This window comes from Protomyctophum parallelum (genome assembly GCF_964188405.1).
Source record: "Protomyctophum parallelum genome assembly, chromosome: 9".
Lineage (NCBI taxonomy): Eukaryota > Metazoa > Chordata > Actinopteri > Myctophiformes > Myctophidae > Protomyctophum > Protomyctophum parallelum.
The window spans coordinates 22,037,052-22,057,444 of NC_139706.1; the positions used below are offsets into that span (position 1 = coordinate 22,037,052).

Here is a 20,393-nt window from a genome sequence, read left to right on the forward strand (position 1 = left end):
CCTACTTGTGATGTACAGACAGTCAGAATAATGGTTAGTTATGCAGCCCTACTTGTGATGTACAGACAGTCAGAATAATGGTTAGTTATGCAGCCCTACTTGTGTTGTACAGACAGTCAGAATAATGGTTAGTTATGCAGCCCTACTTGTGTTGTACAGACAGTCAGAATAATGGTTAGTTATGCAGCCCTACTTGTGATGTACAGACAGTCAGAATAATGGTTAGTTATGCAGCCCTACTTGTGATGTACAGACAGTCAGAATAATGGTTAGTTATGCAGCCCTACTTGTGATGTACAGACAGTCAGAATAATGGTTAGTTATACAGCCCTACTTGTGATGTACAGACAGTCAGAATAATGGTTAGTTATACAGCCCTACTTGTGATGTACAGACAGTCACACCGAAGCGTTTGAAAATGGAGTGAGCCTCCAGAGACTATTATGCACAGCAGACATTGCTCACCTGGAAGCCATTTCAAGTTTCCATATACTTGTGTACCGTATAGTCTCTTAAATCAGTCATCATCTTAATCGATTTTCAATTCGAATTTCAACGTGGGAACTGTACTTACCCAGCAGAGCAAGTCATCTCCTATCTGATCAATTACAGAAGACTCGTTCCTTTTCTGAGTGGCTGCCATCTGATCTTGTATTGAAACTGAAATACAAAGAGAAGTCAATAAAAGAGGTGCTGTGTGTGTGTGTGTGTGTGTGTGTGTGTGTGTGTGTGTGTGTGTGTGTGTGTGTGTGTGTGTGTGTGTGTGTGTGTGGGCACGTGCATGTGTGCGTGCATGCTAACAAGGATTATGAATAACAGAGAAAGAGTAAACTCTTTACTTTATCCTTCTAGTGGAGTTTTAATGGAGAGTGTGTGTGTGTGTGTGTGTGTGTGTGTGTGTGTGTGTGTGTGTGTGTGTGTGTGTGTGTGTGTGTGTGCATGCATGTGTGCATGTGTGTGTGCGTGCGTCATGTGTGCGTGTCTCTCACCATGAAGCTGCAGAATCTCGTCCAGGTTGGTGAAGATGTTCTTGATGTCAGCAGGAGGAAGGATGGCCTCTTTGGAGAGCTTCTGGAAGAACACCTGGTCTAGAACTCTCAGCATGCGTACGTGAGCACGCTCTGTGTAAAAGAGCTCTGGAGAGAAACACATAAACACACACAATGTCACTTTGCCCAGGTACAGGGACAAACAAGCTATGACAGAACAGCTGGAAGCAGATGGGCGGTGAATTAAAAAGCCCACTGAATAAAACAGTAGCACTAGTTTGTTGTCAGAAAGCATTTGGGTCGAAACTGCCCTCTAGTGGACACATTGCCTAAAAAGGGGGTATGAAATAGCCTGACACCTGAATTTTCATGTTGTTGAATTGCCAGCACATGGTTGGCAGGTTACACACAGGGCCAGTTCTGGGGGGGGGGGGGGGGGGGGGGGGGGGGGGCTGGCAGAGCCCACACAATAGCATGCGTCCTGCCCACCCAATCAAAAGTTATGGGGAATATTTCTAGCCAATATAAAAATAAATCCACAAAGAATCTGTAACAGTTTATCATTTCTGATTGGGTGGGCAGCATTTGTAGAATCTTGCCTTAATGGGAATAAACCACATCTCCTCACCGTTGATAACCTCCTGCCTCTTGATCTCGTGAGGCCTCAGACCAGCCAGAACGTCGCGGCCCACCAGCTGCTGCCAGTTGGGGGGGTCGAGCTCCGAGTCCGTTCCCTGGTCGTCCTCGCTCTGGACGTCAGCGGCGCCCAGCCCCTCAAGCCTAGCGGATTGCACAGCAAAAAAGGTTAATGAGAAACATTAGAGATTATACTGGACAAAAATAAAGCCTGACCCCATGTATCAATATCGGCAGTTCATTAAATGCTTATTTTCTTTAAAGGAATAGCACCTCTACAAGCTCGCAACAAAGCTTGTATATCAGGAAACTGTTTGAATAAGTCTTTAGTTTAGGTTATGTGAGCATTTTATATTTACTTATGCGTATAATACTTGCTTGTCCAGTGTATAATTAAAGTGAAACATTCTTCATATATTATTCATATATAATTTAAATCATTACATTAGTTTTTCAAATAGATTTCACTAAATACAGGTGAAAACATCAGTAATTGGGTCGAGGTCTAGAGACAAACGTTGATCGATGGAGGTAATCCTCACCTTCTAGTGGCCTTCGGTGTTCCTTCAGGTATTCTGCACACAAGGACAAATACTTAGTTATGCAAAGAAATGCCAATGAGAACTGTAGTTAATCCATTTAGGCCTGACCTCAGAAATTTAAAATAATTCTTCTAAATCCTCCAGTTTTCTGAAATAAATATTTTCACGATTTTTCAAAAATAGCAGACCTACAAGCTCATAGCGCACCACTCGGTGGCACGCTATGAGCTTGTAGATCTGCTATTTTTCAATAGCTAAAATATAACAATGTTTAAAACACCAAATGGGGTTCCCGCCCAAAATGGGTTAATCAATTAGCCATCCCCCAGGTGAGGATGATGTCACACCTGTCGCTCTCTCTATCCTCCTCCTGCAATTGGTCCAAAGTGTCCGGCAGGCCATCCAGAAGATCTGATTGGATGCCGCCACTCAGCCTGGAGGGGCCAGAGGTTGGAGTCCCACCTGGGCGATGAGTCAAACGTTTGGGGGAGCAAATGTTAATCGTTAATACAGATTTAATAGATTAAACAGATGATTCATAATTGATACAAATGTCATAGGCAAAAAGCTTAATTTTTTTTTTTTTAACAAAATTCAGAAATAGTTAAAATGGCAGATCTATAAGCTCGAAGATCAGCTATTTTAACTATTTTTCCAACAACAGCAGTGTGATGAAGTAAATAACGCTAAAGTGGTTAATTGCTTCATCGATATATTAACTCATTCACCACAGACACCGACATCTGGTGTCTTAATTCATTATTATTTATTATTATTTTGTATTGTCAAAAGACGATCTCTGCGATGAGAGCCCAAGTTGGTAAAGGCATCAAAAGACGAATGAGTTAAAAAAGTATATAAAATAATATAAAGAAATAAATAAACACACACACCAGAGCATGTGAGCGGAGCGCGGAGCGAGCGAGGAGCGGAGCGAGGGGATTTTGACGTGAGCGCGGAGCGGGTTTTTAAATGGGTCAGATTGACTTCCGGAGCGAGAACTGTCCTCCGCCCTGAGCCGCTCCGAGCCGCTCAGTGCACACGGCACGGCACTGTGCAAGCTTGGCTAGCAGTTTACATCAAGCATTGCCTCTCAAGCAGGCCCGGCACCACGGGGGGGGCAAAGGGGATATTTGCGCCCTTAAATCAACCTCTTTGCCTTTTGTGCCCCCTCAAAATCTCAATTGCCCCCTCAGTCTTTCATCCTGGCGCCGAGCCTGCTCTCAAGCCCATACCCGTAATCTGCTTCACGGACTGTCCATGAGAATAGACAGACATTGCGTGTCGACAGTTTACATATCTGTTCTTTTGAATTTGGACACATGGCGATGGGTAGCCTACAAACTTGCGGCATGGTGCTCGCAGTGGTACATTAAAACAAATGCCATACTTCGGTTGATACATTTGAACTGGGTCTGTTTTAATTATTCTATGATATTTTAAATAACGAAATCAAGCTAATTTACATCATGCTCCAAAAAAGACTGCATGTTGCTGCAACATGCGGTCTGAAACGAAGGCCTTCAGGTTTAATTAGCCAATTTCAGGAAAACAGCATTTTATTTTCCCCCCGTCATTTCTTTCTGCTGAGCGGAGCGGGCATCTGAGTGGAGCTCGGAGAGAGCACGGAGCGGGGAGCGCTCGATGCGTAAATGAAGGTGAGCGCTGAGCGAGTGGGGAGCGGCGTGGGGGGAGATGAACGTGAGCGCGGAGCGAGCGTAACAAAAGCTGCCGAGAGCGAAGAGCGGAATTATCGGCCGCTCCGCTCCGCTCACATGCTCTGACACACACACACACACACACACACAAAAGACTGCACTTTGAAAATTTAATCAATAGCCTAATTGCAAAGAAAATAATCAATAGTTGAATTGGTTCATTCTGGCACAGTGATTTGTGGCATTGCTGTTTTTTTTTTTTTTTACTTTGCTCACCTAAGTCGGCGTCTCTGCTGGCATCCGAGCTGTAGGTGGCGCTGATGGGTGAGGAGGTGGCGAGGGACGCTGTGAGCTCCGAGCCCTCGCTGGACTGGCTGCCTCTCAGACGTCCTCCTCCGTCCAGCTGCTCACTGGCTCCTAACGTAGGGTGAGACAACTGCTTCTGAGGTCTGGGCCGCTCCTGCAGGGCCTTGCCCACTGTTTAGAGACAAGAACCAAGAGTCAAACCCCCCTCCGTGCTGGTGATTTCATTTTTCATTTATTTAACCAGTAAAAACACATTGCGTCTCTTTTACAAGTGGGAACTGGCCAAGAGGCAGAAATAAAATGACACTTCAGTACTACATCGTAAATGTCACATTTTGGAACCGCAAATAAAACATACATAATACATCTCAAAGTACCTATGAAATAAATACAACAAATCACCAAAGTCCTAATCTTTTAGGAGCGGGGAAAAATACACGATATACAAAATATAAACCGAAATAATAAATATATATCCAAACATGTGCAGGTGTTGGACTGTACATCTAAGATGATCATTTTGAAACTTCTCAAGGGAACTTTCAAAGCTGCAATTTTAGTCTGGAGTCTGGACTGTAGGTCATTCCACGACCTAGGGCCAAAGAAGGCCAGACATTTTTAATGGGAACTATCGTTCTGTGAAAAGACCCGTTCATTGTCTTGCATTGCACGTGTTGCAAGTAGTAATTGCAACCAGAGGGCTCCAGTCAGTCAGTCAGTCATACAATATTAGACTCGGTCAGACCCAAGTCGGACATTCGTTCACAGTTAGTTTGGCTAGCAGACCGGGCGGTCACAGCACTTCGTTCAGAGTGAACGAAGAACGATATATCCATTTCGGTCTCGGCCATTCAGTCACCACCCCCCTCTCCTCTGCAACTCTAGTCTAGTAGCTGTTCTGTGTGCTATGGGGGCTATGTGTGCTAAAGCTCGCGCTGGCGCAGTCGGAACAGTCTCACCAACGCCGCCGTTCATTTATTTGTTCGTTTATGACCGACACAACACAACTACTCCATGCACGCTAAAGGAACATCCCACTACAAATCGGCAGCTGCGTGGCAGCGCACCGCATACTGTTGGTGCTTATGGGTGGCACTTCACGCACGTCAACGCTATGCTGCTACGCTGCGAAGCCTGTTCACAGCCTGTGTGTGTTTCCCTTATTCTAAAGCACAAGTCTCACCTGACGCGGATTCGACACGGCTGGGCCGCCGCTGAGGTATGATGCTGGGAAACCTGGCTTTCTTCTTCTCTTCTCCTCCCTCTACCTTCTCAGTTTTGATACTTTTCTGTTGAGCAAAACACACAGAGAGAGAGAGAGAGAGAGAGAGAGAGAGAGAGAGAGAGAGAGAGAGAGAGAGAGAGAGAGAGAGAGAGAGAGAGAGAGAGAGAGAGAGAGAGAGAGAGAGCGTGTTAAGCAGGTGAAGTGAACTGGGACAGTTACATTAAATGACGAACAGGGAAATGGGGAGGAGGGAACAGTATAGAGCACCGAAGTCGGACGTCAATATCGGTAGAGGGTGCAAATCCACAGGTTCATGTACTTTTTATTTGCATTGTAATCCCCAGGGGGGATTTTAGATCGCCTCATATAACATACTTCCGTGAACCAGGGGAATCGAGGGGATGAGCGAGTGACGTCAGGACTTCGGTGCTCTCTACAACAGTACAAATGGGGATATGGGTGGTGTGTCGAGGAGGTACCTTGATTTTGGGAAGGAAGTTGATGCGGACCCGTTTGGACTCAAGGCTACGTGGTTCTTTGACCCTCACACCAAGGTGCTTCATATATGTAAGGATGACGTACTGCATAGTAGTGCTACAAAACAAATCACACAGTCATGTCAATCATCACATTAGTATTTATCTTTTTTGTATTAGTAATAGTGATGCACAGAATATTCGTCCGCAGAAAATATTCGGCAGAAAATGGCTAAAAAAGCATTTTCGGCCTATTCGGTTTCGGCCCGAATAGGCAGAAAATATATCAACGAATATTGTATGCAATTAATGCATTCAAAAGAGCTGAATACATGTTTTATGGACCCATAGTGATTATTATTTAAGTTAAGTGTTGCCATAACCATTTATTTTGCCATAAATCCGGTAACTTTAAGGTACAGCCATGACAGCAATGGTAGAAAAAATATATAAATATTAATATTCGGATATTCGGTTTTCGGCCAAATGTTTCCTATATTCGGTATTCGGCCGAGAATTTCCCTTTCGGTGCATCCCAAATTAGTAATCAAGTTGACAACGCGATAAGAGTGATAAAACGGAAGAGAATGAATACAAGTTGCTACAATGTGACTTAATGGGACCATATGCCGTACAAACCCCTTTTAATGTCTTCTGTGCATGCATACCATCTGGCAGTGGTGGAAAGTAACATTACTTAAGTACATTTACTTAAGTACTGTTTTTAATTATGTTGAGGTATTTGTACTTTACTTGAGTATTTCCACTACGTCTCAGAGGCAAATACTGTACTTTTACTCTACTACAATTCCAGTTACGTTGTAGATTTATTATTATTACAAAACATATATTAACCCATTCTGACCGGGCACCCATTTTGTTGTCGGCATCATGTTATGCTTTAGCTATTGAAAAATAGCAGATCTACAAGCTCATATCGCGCCACCGAGTGGCGCGATACGAGCTTGTAGGTCTGCTATTTTTTTTTTAATCGAAGACACTTTTAGATCTGATCTCAGGTCAGAATGGGTTAATAATGAAACTGTCAGGATGTAATAGACATTTTTAGAATCTGATCTCAGGTCAGAATGGGTTAACCATTTCGGCCATTTGAAAATAGCCAATCTACAAGCTCACAATGCGTCACATAATAAAACCTGTATTCAAAACTGAAATACCAGTACTTTTGTCATTTTTACATTACAGTACATTTTGACATTTTCTTATAATTATAGTATTTCTATATTCAGTATTGATACTTTTACTTAAAAACAATAAAACAATTTGAGTACTTCTCCCACCACTGCCATCTGGTATATATGCTGCAACCATATGGCATTCAGTCTTGCATGCATATATATATGAACACGGTGCAGACATGCCATCTTGAATGTAACCGCATGAACCACAGTATCTGTATTCAGGCCATGTCAAAATAGGTGCACTTCCGGGCTCCGGCATGAATAGGTGAACAATCAGCAGAAATAGGTGAACGTTTGGCAAAAATCTAAAAGCTCTGCTATTTTCTGTACAACAAAGGGGATAGGGTTTAGGTGCTTAAGAGACTACCAAAGAAAGCACTTTGTTTCTAAAGTGATTGTGATGTGGAAAGGGGCATGGATGACACCCACGCAAAGTGTGTTTGCTCTTAAGTCATTAGACCTGTTCAAACTTCAAAAGGGACCTGGAAACTGTAAGCTATAAGAAATACACATGTCACATACAAATTAAAAATAACTGCAATAGCTTTTTTCAAAGAAACAACTCGACATGTGCGTGCTACTAGGACACAAGAGCTTCAGCTCCACTTAGTGTGAGAATACTGTGAAGACAGACGACTTCATGTACACAGCGATGACAGATGGTTGGAGAGGCCATGTGACACCACGTGGCCATGAAGCATTCGTGCCACACAGAGCCCCTGAGCAGTTGTCTTTCCAAAGCCTCCACAGCATGGGCAGCACGCTTACCATTTCTCTTCCTCTGTGGGCTGAGTTGTCAACCTAGAAACAAGACAAACAAACATGACAATAAGGGGCAGCATTTTTTCACTTCATGGTGTAAGGTTCTGGGTGAGTGTGTGTGTGTGTGTGTTGGTACTATTTGTGGTAGTATAGTACCAGCTATTTTCAGTGCGTGACATCGGCACACAGCTATGTATAACTCAGTCTTTAAGATTACAAATGGAAAAAACGATGGTAAAATAAAATGCTAATATATTTTAAGTATAGTAATACATACATACATACATACATACATAGTACATGTGCATGTACTTGTGCGTACATGCACATGTGCGACAATCTTGAGGCACACAAGTCTTCCAAGCTGGGAAAGGCAGAATTGTCTATTTTGCAAGTAATTATTTTTTCCGAAAGCAAAGCTGTACACTCTCAGAGTTAAACTAGAAAGGTCGTATTTTTCAAAATTGCAGTGTGGTTGCCACAGTCGCTTACATAGGCCCCTCCCACTAATATTACCAGCCAATTACAATGTCACGTCACCCCTGACAGGCCTGAATGATTCAGCCCTGCAGCCCCCAAAATGATACTCATTAGGCTGCGGACCCCCCATTTGAAAATATATGCCAAGCACCCCCATAAGAGAGAGATTTTTATGGCTCTCTAGGGCCCCCGGTTTGACCTGAATTAGGCTACGGCCCCCTATTTAATGGCATTTCTAGGTCCGGGACCCCAATACATACGGTGTTGTAAAATCAATTAGTGTGGTTGCCCTAACAGGGCAATCATTTTGGGGGTCCTTGACATGAAAAACTTTGGGAACCAGTGGTGTTCCCACACACACACACACACACGTCACGGCGCTTCTACTCACAGGACGTCCTCTATCTTGGTGACGATGTTCTCGGCGTACGAGCGCTCCCTCTCCAGTGTTCCGCGGTCTCTGACTCCCTCTTGGTCCAGCCTGGCCAGCTCCACTTCAGCCAGCGTCAGGCCCATACTGCGCTTGTGCCTGCAAACAGTGTGTATTTTGACAGCACATTTAGATTTAAGATTAATACTTTTAGTCATAGTCTTTGGAATAAAAAATGACAATTAGTTTTAGTCATATTCTACTCGTCATGTTTTGGCTATATCGTATGATTTTAGTTGACTAAATCTAGAGTTTTATACTTGCTTGCATGCTGAAAAATATAGAAAGCTCACAAAGCTTGTAGATCCGCTATTTTAGTTTAGTTAACTTACTACTTTAGTAAAAACTAATTAATTTCATTAGTTTTAGCTCACTATAATAATGCTGAATGCACACCGCCCAAAGTGCCATTTGAAAACAAATTGACGACACCTTGGGGAAAAAAGCAACCAGCTAAACAGCAGTGGGTGGACCAGGCCCGGCCGGGCCGGCTGGCTGAGCGGGCAGGCACGCCTGAGCACGTCTGGGAGAGTTATGTGTGAGCCCTTGAGGAAGAGGCTGGATCACTGTCGCAACTCAAATGAAGAAGTTTACCTGAAGTCCTCCAGGTTCTTCTGGATGTCAACAAGGAGAGAGTCCTGCAGCGTCTGAACATGCTGTCTGTTTATTTCCTCTGGGATCAACTCTGTCCGCCGGCGGTCTGTCATGAGGGATACAAAAATAAGAGCATGGCGGATGCAGACATTGCTTTCGCATCCATAATGGCATGCCCAAAACAGGGATGTCAGTTTGAAAGTGGTAGACGAGGCTTAGGGTTAACCCAAGAGAATTGAAAGTGTGACCAAACATACTCACCAAGATCAGCAGAGATGCATTCGGGAACAGCGACTTTTAAATTCTGTACCACAGAAAGAAGATCGTTTCATTTGTTACAACTTCGAACAGCACTGCTCTACAGGTCCAGTGAAGAGCTTCATAAATTAAACTACAAATGTTGCAAACAACTACAAAAAAAACACAGATCTACAAATGGAAGTGTACTCACCGCCCCCCCGGCAATAAAGAAGGTGTGAAGGTCCATGAACACCCGTCTGGTCTCTTTGGAGTTGGTCTGTTTGTACAGGTCAGCGTAGAGGTAGCACAACTAAGGATGCAAATACTGGTCAGAAACATAGCAACGTTTCTACTTTGTTAAGACTGTCTAACCAATAGGGGATGCACCAATTGGCTGATGCCGATACTGACATGAGTGAGTAACATTTTGGAATGAAATAAATCTTCATGAAATAGCCGTTTTAAAGTCTTTCCGCCTTTCAAGCACACATTTGAACATACAGATTTGTGAAACGACAGATACATTTCATTCTGATTCAGTTGATTCTGAAATCAGTCGGCCACTGGCATTGGTGAAAGTCAATAGCACCAATAGCAGTCAATAAGCTTGAGTATCGACCAAAAACGATAATCAGCCAATGAACCTAATAACCAATATATATATTTTTTTTTATGGTTTAGAGGACAGTGCTTTTACCAGTGGAGCAGGGTCAAACTGTGTGATAACATGATGCAGGAAAGCTGCCAGGTGAGCAGGACGAGACTTGAGCAGCTCGATGCTTTGGAAGCTGCTACACTGGCCGTTAGTCTGCTGCAACACAAGGAAAATACAACAGTTTACAGAACACTCACTTGCTGCTTGACCTTTCAGTCAGTCAGCGCACTTTTCTCAAATCTGGTTTGGACCTCATTCTCAAAGCAGAGAGCTCTAGATAAGAACACTGGACTAGAGTGTCTGCTAAATGCTTAAACTGTAAATTATAATTGTGGAGAGTAGAATTACTAATTGACCACTTGAGTCCTAGTGCCCTTATGCTGGGGGCGAACGTTCGGCAGAAGTAGCTGATATACAAGCTATAAACACACCACAACACATTGCGAGCTTGGAGACCGACTATTTTCCAGGTGATATTTGGTGCAGACTGAAAGAAGGAGGCCTAGTATAGATCTCAGGGGGACTCCGATCAGCAAAGTATATGGTGTTTACATGGCTTTAAGCCACATATAATTCGTCACACAGTGAATAATGAAGAGCTGATCTACAAGCACATCTACAAGGTCACTCAAATTGAACAATATTGAAATGGTTTGCCTATAATGATATGCACAGAATGGGGATGCCAGCTTTCATGCGGTTAAAGAAATTATCTTTAATTTTGACTGATCTGATAGCAGCTTTAAATTATTGTATGAACGTCATCAATTTCCCCGTGTTAAATTACCTGCTGCTCGTGGTCCGAATCAAAATAATCGTCCTCGGCGCCGATTATCTGCGAGACGATTCGAGACGAGGAGGAGGGGCTGCTGACCGTGGTGGGGGACAGAGAGTCCTGGGGAAACAAATGTGCATGGATTAAAGCTAAATAAAATCTCACGTTTTGTTAGTCCTAATCTGTGATTTGTGAAACAGCGTGAAAAGAGCCCTACTACCACTAGTGCCGTCATATGTAAATGTATACAGGGTATCTGCACATTTCTATGTAATAATTTAATTTAAAGCTTTTTTTATTTATTCCAAATTAGCCAAATTGTCAAGTATTACGTCAGAAAGAGAAAGTGAAAATAGGTTATTTTCACATTATGTAACTACATCAAATTCCGCAGTTCAAATACGATTACATTGGGGCGATCACGACCGGAAAACTCTGGGAACCCTTGTTATTATGACACGCATACAACAGAGACGCTAGGCTGCCACGTGGTTTCCTTTTACCAGGTCAGTGGCGTCCTCCGCCTCGGGGGAGTGACAGGAGTTGAAGCTGTCCCTGGGCGTGCCCTTTGGGCTGGGGCAGGACGACCCTCTTTGGTAAAGGCCCTCTGGAGACCCCAGGCCAAAACCACGAGAAAGCTGCAGGGGGAGGAGGATTGAGACAACGAGAGTTTATGGCGGCAGTCGGCAAAATAATTAAGGAAAGGAACTTGCGTGGGACGCGAGCGTCAAAAAGGGAAACGTCTGGAAGAGAAACCTAAGAATGGAGAGACAGACAGTAATGATAGCTTTCAATGTAGCGACGGTGTTGTCTGGAGTCTCTGGACCTGGTCTATATTGAGAGCTATGATGACAGTAGATGCCAAGTGATTTAAGCATTCTGTAAGTCTAATGATATCATCTGTTTTTGTTTGCTTGTGTCGTTTTTGGACAAACAAGCAAGCAACTCCATGCCATTCCTTGTATGTGCGAATGTAACTTGGCCAGTATTTCTCCTTCTGCTATAATCCATAGAATCCGTTTCATTTAGTTCCCGTTATTCAACTTATTCCTCCGCATACCTTGCTCACCAATCTATGTTTGAAATGGCCGTAGCATGGGCTATACAGGAGCAACCAGGTGGACGAAGCTGGTCATTCTCAAAGTCGATTTCATCGAGGCTAATGGTACAATTAACACTTTCTGCTTCAAAAGGATTTTCTTTTTCATCTTTGCACTCTGAATACAAATATTTGTCATACATAGTTCATGGTGGTTCTGGAATCAATGTATAGAATAACTACAGGTTGACATAGGAAAACATGAAACCACTGAAGGGGGCTTTAAGGGTCAATTCCAATGTACCGTTGGTGAGCAGGGTGTCTGCAGAAAGTTAAATTGAGGACTTTAGGACATTAAAAGAATTACAGTTATGACCAAACTTGTGATGAAAACATGGAAAGGGAAATGTGCATAAAACTTTGTGCACACCGCAGCCAAATGATTGTGAATGTATTTCTTCTTCCGCTCTCATAAACATTTACAGTCGGATATAAATCTCTTCCTGCATGTTTGTCGCTACTTCCTTATTTACAGAAAGGGGTATTTTTAACCAATAACAGATTGTTTATGTTGCTTGACTGGATCCGACTGAAGCAGAAAGAAACGAGTCATCTTGTCAGAATCTCTCCTACTGACAGTACAGTACTACTATAGAACCTTTGGGTTGCCTTGTTAACATAGCGAGTAACACCTGGGAACTCCTGCCGGTGCATATCAAAATACAGAAACTATGTTTCCATCGTTTGGTTTCTTTCTGTTTATCATTTGGCAAAACTCAGTTGTGCCACGTAGTCTAAATTGAGAATACATCGTGTCAAGTAATATTTAAGACCTTTTTAAAAACAAATGAAATTGGGCCATTTTTATATGAATTTAAGGCTATTTAACGGACACCCTGGGTGTGATGTTGGTGGTTTTAACGTACAGGAGAAATGTTCCAGGACGCGTCTGTGCTGTAGTCTCCTTTAGATGAAGGAGTGTGCTCTGTCTCAAACATGCTACCATCATCTCCATCTCCCACTGGAGCGGCATCCTGGGAAATCATACAGACAACCGCACAGTTACCACTTATGAGCAGAAACGTACACCCAGTCAATACTTTAGCAAAGACTGAATTGTCAAACAACACTGGCAAGCCAATGATTCTTCGCCCAACGTGTTTTTGTTTAGCTTTGTATGGAGTCGTACGCCGTTTCTAAACACTGGGGGTCCAGGGATCACGAGGGATCCGTAATTTAATTTCCATTTAAGTTCCATTTGTATATACTTCGGAGGTAAATTAACACTGTGGATTTTATAGATATACAGAGATATAGTGATATAGATTATTTTTAATCAAATGAGGGTCTGTGGCCTAATGCATATAAATGTGGGGGTCCTCAAAATAAAAAAAAGGTTCAGAATCACTGATCACACCTCGCAAGCAAAACCATTGTCTATCTAGTGTGCCTGCCACGTGCTTCTCTCTCCATCCACGAATCACGGTTTTCTAGCGTATTTTCTTTTAAAGACGTGTATAAAAGTTACAATATTCTCAACTGTCAACATTGACAAATGCAGTCTGATATTAGTCTCAAGACTAATATCCCATTCTGTCCCTAGTGATTCCAAATGTGTTCACTAATGCAGGTTCACCCACTGCAGGTTCGGTCCACAAGCGCACCATGGCTGTTTACGGCCAGCGCCTTTTTGCGGGGCGTTCATCTGCAGCGCCGCTGTCTCGGTGTGATCATCACCAGCTAATGGTTATAGGTTCTGTGTGCATCTGACGCTTATGAGATAAACCCTCACGCATAGGGGAAAGCCTGATGGGATGGGATTAGGATTAATGTTTGTCAAAGAGACACAGTATCAATCATAGCTAAGACTGTTGCAAAGCCAAGCAAGCGGGGAATAGAATCATGTCATCTGGAGACTAGATCTTTTATGGACGTGACTACTGCACCGAACAGGGTCAACTGGTCCTTGGGAGTTACCTGTGCGGTTCCAGTGGCTTTAAAGAGCTGAGCGTACAGCCCATGGGGAATGTGTTTCTTAGCTTCCTGGATGTCTTTCAGTAGTTTGGGGGAGGGGTTCCTGCTGTACTCTTCCTTCATGGCCTGCACGTCAAGCGAGAGGTTGGAATTGGTGACATGGACAAAAGACAATTTGAGAAAAGTTTTAAGTATTTTTAAGTCGTTTCAAAATGTTTTCCAGTGGAAACCTGTAGTGCTATACATCGATCCAGAAACATCTTCAAAAAGGTGCCGTAGGTAACATTATAGCCTATTTATAAATACTAGAGCGGTGCCCGCTGAGCCGCTACAGCGGTGCCCGTTGGGCATTGGCCTACTTGGAACGATGCAAGTTGGAAATGAATGCCCAACCCAGCTATTATGTCCGTGTCCCTTTTATGCCCAAAAAAGGAGTTCTTTGTCAGGCATGCCCAAATATGGAGTCTATGCAGACGTCAGAATGACGTCAGAACAGGCCAGCTCCATATATGGACACTGGGAAGGGGCCCTGTCCAGAGCCCCGGCAGAGGCCTTTTTGTGGCTGTTCTGGACAACCGTGGGTCCGACCGACTCGACACCGGGCACTGCACCCCCTGTGTGGGGTGGAATGAGTGTGTCGAATTTGAAGTCGGTGGGGTGGCCGGTACTCGAGTTACGCGGATTACAGACGTACGTAAACGCACAGAGACTTGGTGCATTTATAGTTAGATAGATAGATATATGTATATAAATATTTTTGCCCTTATTTCCACCTATCAGCCACTACATTATTGTGGTGGTGCGTTTCCTTGCAGAAAGACACATCCCTCACATCCCTATTTTTGGTTTTGTTCCACTGCTTATGTTGACATTACCTCAGTTTATGTTGACATTCATGCTTTGCAGTGTTTTTCTGTGAGGCGAGGGGGAGAGCTCAGACAGATCTCTTTGAACTTCAAAGTGGCTTCAAAGAGTTGATTGCTTGGGTATTAAAAGTGTCGAAACCCATTCTGTGCTCGTTAATGCTCTCTCTAATCAATTAAAGCATCAAAGATAGCTACCTGTTGATGCCTGTCAGAGAAGGGTGTTTTATAGACACACAGACTTGCCTAGCGTACCTTTAAGGCATGGTGCTTTTACATTGCATGTACCGGACGGTGCAACTCCTCTGAGTCCTCTCCACTCTACGTTTGCTTAGTTTTCCACTGCAGATAGAGGACCCCCTCAATGTAACAATGCTCAAGTTAAAGCTAATGGCAACGCTGTCTAGTGGAAACCATCCATATTTAACCTGTACAGTTCAACAAACGCAATTTCTAACATTTTGGGTGAGAAATAAGCCATGGCAGTTGTTCAATATTGATTCATATCACATTTACAACGGCTAGATTAAACGTTTGTTAACAATGTTCAGGAGCTTCCATGGAGACCGTCGTGGTGCAACCAATCAGTATGAATCGGATGCAAAAATCTGGCTTTTTGGATCTGAGCCCTTTACACCCTGGGAGGGGTTCCTGCTGTACTCTTCCTTCATGGCCTGCACGTCAAGTGAGAGGTTAGAATTGGACCATAGTTGGACCCTTGATTCCTGGAACAAGCAATGAATGGTCCACTTCAACATCCATAAGAAGGAAGTACATTGACTCTCGGCTCAAGCAATTCTCCTGGATGGAACCTACAGTACACGCCTGGCTCAACCTCTACGGATTTCGCTCTTACGTTGCCAAACTCTACATTATGATATGACTGGAGTGTCAACTTCCTGGCTGCCTCTGTAGCTCTACACATCAACGAACCAGCTTACACTCAAACTATGCTCCATTGCACAACTGTGCCACTTGCCGAACACAATAGCTACGGACGGAGTATAAGCTAGACTTTACAATTTGCATCGTCTTTGTTAGTAGTAGTAGCCATAGCAACCTGACATATGGCTTTTCAAACCACAACTCTATGCGGTTTGGGGAGACATTTGGAGGGAAAGAGGAAGCGAAGTTGCCTGGAGAGGCGGGGAGTGTTAAGTATAGTATTATGAGTGCCAGTGTATATTAGACAGAAAACCCTAGCTACAGTCTCTTCAGACCCACAGGAAAGACAGTTGTCTTATCAGTGAAAAACATTACTTGCCTCTCAATGTCAATCCATTTTTTTTAACACAGATAACTCAATGTTCTCCAACGGAGAACACTGCCAGCATCGTCTCAGGAAAACCACATTTACGATACACTGATTATTTCCTTACCTGCAACTTCAAGATGTCACCTTTCTGGTTGTGGAAACTACTGAACTCATCCTGTGACGGAAAGAAAATGACCACATTAACCCTGGTTTCTGCATTTTGGGCACATTTTCTAAAATTATTTGTTTATTGTATTTATTTTACAATTCCAAAAATATGTCAATTAACTGTTGTCTGCTGTTATTATTTGTCATATAACAAAATATATAGGACTTAATGCGATATCAGAATGACACTATAGATGACAAAAACTAACAAAAAAACACCAAAATGTAGAATATGGAGGTAGGAGGTTAGGATATACTAATAAACGGTCAGTACCCAAGGCGACAGTGAGGAGGAGACACGGTCCAGCGGACTGTAGGGCCGCTCTGCTGCCGGCGAGCCAGGAGAGGAGATGCTGACCCCCAGCATCTCAGACTCTGCCTCCGACAGAGGGATCTGGGCCAGGCCGGGGGGGCGCCCCAGCACCGTGAGGGCCACATAAGAGCCCGCTGAATGAAGGAACCACAAAGAGACAGCATGAAGGCGCCTTAGTGCACGCCAAGAGGCAAAAGAAATGTATAATGTATATTCTCAAGCACGCATAATGGACTCTATGCACACACGCCATTTTGGAAATAACTTGGTCTAGGTGTTACCGCTGAACTAACGAAGGCTCTGTTCCATTCTGGTCAAACAACTCAAGTCAGGGTGCTGTTATTGTGCAAGTTGGCTCACTGGAAACACTCTGCTACCCCAGTGGGTCTCAATTCAAAGTGTCCTTGTGTGGGTTCCAAATGGCCCCATGCAGGTGTGGAATAAATTAGTGTACAAATGGATTTGGTTCCATCTGTACACTGTTATGGGGGTTGTTGAAATTAAAAAGTTTGAGAACCACTGCACACTAATACAGAGCCTAAATTAGTATTATCGGTAGCTTCCCTAAACCAAGAAGTAGGGAAGCGGCCTGGAAGTAGTAGTTATTCTGTGTGCATATAGCCCAACAGTGGTGGAAAGTAACTAATTACATTTACTTAAGTACCATTTTGAGGTATTTGTATTTCCAATTTCCAATACTTTGACTTCTACTACACAACATTTCAGGTCCGAAATTTGTACTATTACTCCATTACAACAACTACAACTGCAACACTTTAGTTACTTTGTAGATTTCTATTATTACAAAACATACATTTAACATTAAACATTTTCAAATGTATAAAAAAATCTTTTGAAAATAGCCGATCTACAAGCTGACAATGCTGGTGACGCATTGTGAGCTTGTAGATTGGCTATTTTCAAAAGATTTTTTTATACATTTGAAAACTTGAAATGGGACATTCTGTACAATGAGTAGTTTTACTTTTGGTACTTTAGTATATTTTGATTCCAATACTTTTGTACTTTTACTCAAGTAAATTTTGAATTCCGGACTTTTACTTTAGTAGGTAGTTTTATATTGGAGTATTTATACTTTTACTTAAATAAAACATTGGGAGTACTTTTTCCACCACTGCGATTATGATTTCTTTCAAACATAACAGTCAAGACAGAGTCGGCCTTACATTTGATGAGCTTCACCACTTCAACGTGGTTAGAATGCGTTACTAGGGTCCCGTTAACCTGGAAAGAAGACAACATTTTCATTAGCGGGTCTTTTCAGGTTGTATCCATTGCTTGCTTAGCAACCTAGAACCATTCATACGTGATCCATCATAAACACTGAGAACTTGGGTAGCCCAGGCGACCAGAACAGGTTTGATTTGATTTATTTATTAGATAAATAAGGTACATTTTGGTAGGCCTTATGCAGCGTTCACACAGGCAGATGCAAAGCTACAGTTTACCATTCATTGTCAATGGAAGCCAGTGACATGAAGATGCATTCAATGTTTGTAGCTGCTGCAAAAGCTACAACAGATACAAATACACTGTAGCTTTGCATCTTTTACATCTGACCGTGTGAACGCAGAGTGATTTTTGGTCCCCACGTGCAAGTAACACAAGCGTGCGCACACACATACACACAGGCAAGTTGTGTGTAGAGCTGTGACTAGTGTTTTATTGTTTACCACAAGGTGGCAGCATAGATACTAGCTGTCAGCCTTTGGACTAAAAAGCTGTGATGTTTGCACTTTTAGAATATGGAGGCAGATGAACACAGTACCTTGATAATCCTGTCGCCCGTCTGAACTCCTGCCCGCATTGCAGCCCCATCTGGCAAACACACAGAGGACAACATGAGCCAAAACCCAACATGGAGGTGAAAAGGAGAGACTTTAGGGGAAACGAGTGTATTGGCCCGGGGGAAAGGAAGGCTAATATGGTTCATATTATGGCACACCATATCGTCTGACCACATACAGTACGGAGACGCTGCCACGCAACCGTTTGACTACCATTTAGGATAGACCATAACAGTGGTTATATTACGAGGAGGACCCATTTCCCAGCTCCACCCCAAACAAAGGGATTTAGGACAGAGTCTGAGACGGGTTATTATGAGATCTAAGAGCGTGGAGGAACTCCAGCGTCAGCACACCTGCACCTGAACACATGAGGTGTGAACCTGACGCAATGTCACGCAATGTCCTGACCTGCCATCATCCATACGTTGTCATTTAGGCCTTTATTTGGTTCATCATATGGAGGCAAATTGTGACTTCGTCACTTAACCACTTTTGCAGTGGTGTGCCCATCATGTCATCATAGTCAAAAGTCTTCACAAAACGTCAAAACGTTTAAACAAATAGTGAAAATAGTCTCGTAACATAAGCTCCAAACACCTCCCACTCACCATTTGTTATGCGTGTATAATGTATATATATATATATATATATATATATATATATATATATATATATATATATAGTGTGGTTTAACCACTTAAACCATATACTTTTGTTGACCGGGGTCCCCCAGGGGTCTATACTTGGCCTCCTGCTTTCTCTTCTCAACCAGATCTTTGTCGAAAATAGACAATCTGCTATTTCCGCCGAATTATGACATGCCCGCCCAGAACAGGCATGCTAGAGTTCATGTGGTTAAGTTGTTAAGACAAAATGACAAGGCAAAAGCTAAAAGAACAAGTCCAACTGCTGAAGATTAAAAAAAAAAAGGAGTTGAGTCAAAGGCTTCAGTGTTGACTCCTTTAAATAAATGCGACAAGCGTCTGACACGTGTGGTTTTCCTTCCCCCAACATGCACTGCAGCACTCTCGCCCAGAGTCCCAATGGGCTCTATGCACACAGTCTAACTCTTCCTACTTCCGGGACAATTCCCTACTTTCTCTAGGTGTTACCGATAATACTAATTTCTCTAGGTGTTACCGATAATACTAATTAAGGCTCTGTTCCCTTTAGTGTGCAGTGGTTCTCAAACCTTTTCATTTCAAGGGCCGCCATAACTTGGAGAGTACAAATGGCTTTGGTTCCATTTGTACACTGTCAGAGTTACACATGGGTGCCATTTGGAAACCACTCAAGGACACCGAGACCCACTGGGGCAGCAGAGTGTTTCCAGTGAGCCAACATGCACAATAACAGCACGGTGACTCCGTTTGACCAGAATGGAACAGCTGAACCTTCATTAGTATCATCCGTAACACCTAACCGAAATAGGGAAGGAGCCCAAGTTCTTTCCAAAATGGCGTGTGTGCAAAGAGCCCATTGCTGTTACATATGTGTGTGAGTTCAGTGACACCGGACAGTTAGATATCAGTGTGCGCTGCAAAAAGAGGACCCTATTATTATGTCTTCTCAGGCCAGAAGCAGTGGTAATGATCCCCTTGTGTGACACTACTGTCCCCTAGCAGCCAGACATGATCTGGATACAACCATCTGGTTATGTTTGGAAGAGCAGGCGGGGAGGGGGAGGGGGAGGGGGGTAACTACATCATCTCCTCCTCGTCGTCGTCGTCATCATCATCATCATCTCTAGGACAGGATGTGGCTCCATCTTACCTTCTTTGACGAGCTGCACAAACACTGGGTTGTCACCGCTGACAGTGAGCCCAAAGCCATTTACATCTTTCTGGATGATAACACATCGCTGGACCAGACCTGAGAGAGAGGGGGGGGGGGGGGGGGGGGCAATGAGAGAGAGAGACATGACAACATCTTTAATGAGACCAAGATGAGTCTTTTAGAAAAAACTAAACTCACTGAGGCCGTTTCACCAACTTGTAACT

General features: G+C 43.3%; 1 protein-coding gene across 8 annotated transcripts in view; it reads right to left on the reverse strand.

Moving 5' to 3' along the window:
* Positions 1 to 20,393, reverse strand: part of arhgef12a (Rho guanine nucleotide exchange factor (GEF) 12a) — a 62,859-nt gene that overhangs the window by 16,020 nt on the left and 26,446 nt on the right. For 4 of the 8 annotated variants that reach the window (XM_083773757.1, XM_083773755.1, XM_083773756.1 and 1 more), the window contains 23 exons: positions 20,167 to 20,265; positions 18,372 to 18,421; positions 17,770 to 17,827; positions 16,544 to 16,716; positions 16,226 to 16,276; positions 13,987 to 14,109; positions 12,936 to 13,043; positions 11,474 to 11,608; positions 10,983 to 11,090; positions 10,238 to 10,351; positions 9,752 to 9,850; positions 9,562 to 9,604; positions 9,301 to 9,406; positions 8,668 to 8,805; positions 7,803 to 7,835; positions 5,836 to 5,950; positions 5,315 to 5,420; positions 4,102 to 4,302; positions 2,515 to 2,629; positions 2,168 to 2,200; positions 1,618 to 1,769; positions 990 to 1,136; positions 575 to 660 (listed from right to left, as the gene is read on the reverse strand). In XM_083773757.1, coding sequence (XP_083629883.1) covers positions 575 to 660; positions 990 to 1,136; positions 1,618 to 1,769; positions 2,168 to 2,200; positions 2,515 to 2,629; positions 4,102 to 4,302; positions 5,315 to 5,420; positions 5,836 to 5,950; positions 7,803 to 7,835; positions 8,668 to 8,805; positions 9,301 to 9,406; positions 9,562 to 9,604; positions 9,752 to 9,850; positions 10,238 to 10,351; positions 10,983 to 11,090; positions 11,474 to 11,608; positions 12,936 to 13,043; positions 13,987 to 14,109; positions 16,226 to 16,276; positions 16,544 to 16,716; positions 17,770 to 17,827; positions 18,372 to 18,421; positions 20,167 to 20,265 — 2,393 coding nt within the window. The remainder of the gene's footprint in view (positions 1 to 574; positions 661 to 989; positions 1,137 to 1,617; positions 1,770 to 2,167; positions 2,201 to 2,514; positions 2,630 to 4,101; positions 4,303 to 5,314; positions 5,421 to 5,835; positions 5,951 to 7,802; positions 7,836 to 8,667; positions 8,806 to 9,300; positions 9,407 to 9,561; positions 9,605 to 9,751; positions 9,851 to 10,237; positions 10,352 to 10,982; positions 11,091 to 11,473; positions 11,609 to 12,935; positions 13,044 to 13,986; positions 14,110 to 16,225; positions 16,277 to 16,543; positions 16,717 to 17,769; positions 17,828 to 18,371; positions 18,422 to 20,166; positions 20,266 to 20,393) is intronic. The other 4 variants (XM_083773760.1, XM_083773754.1, XM_083773758.1 and 1 more) reach the window with 3 other exon arrangements.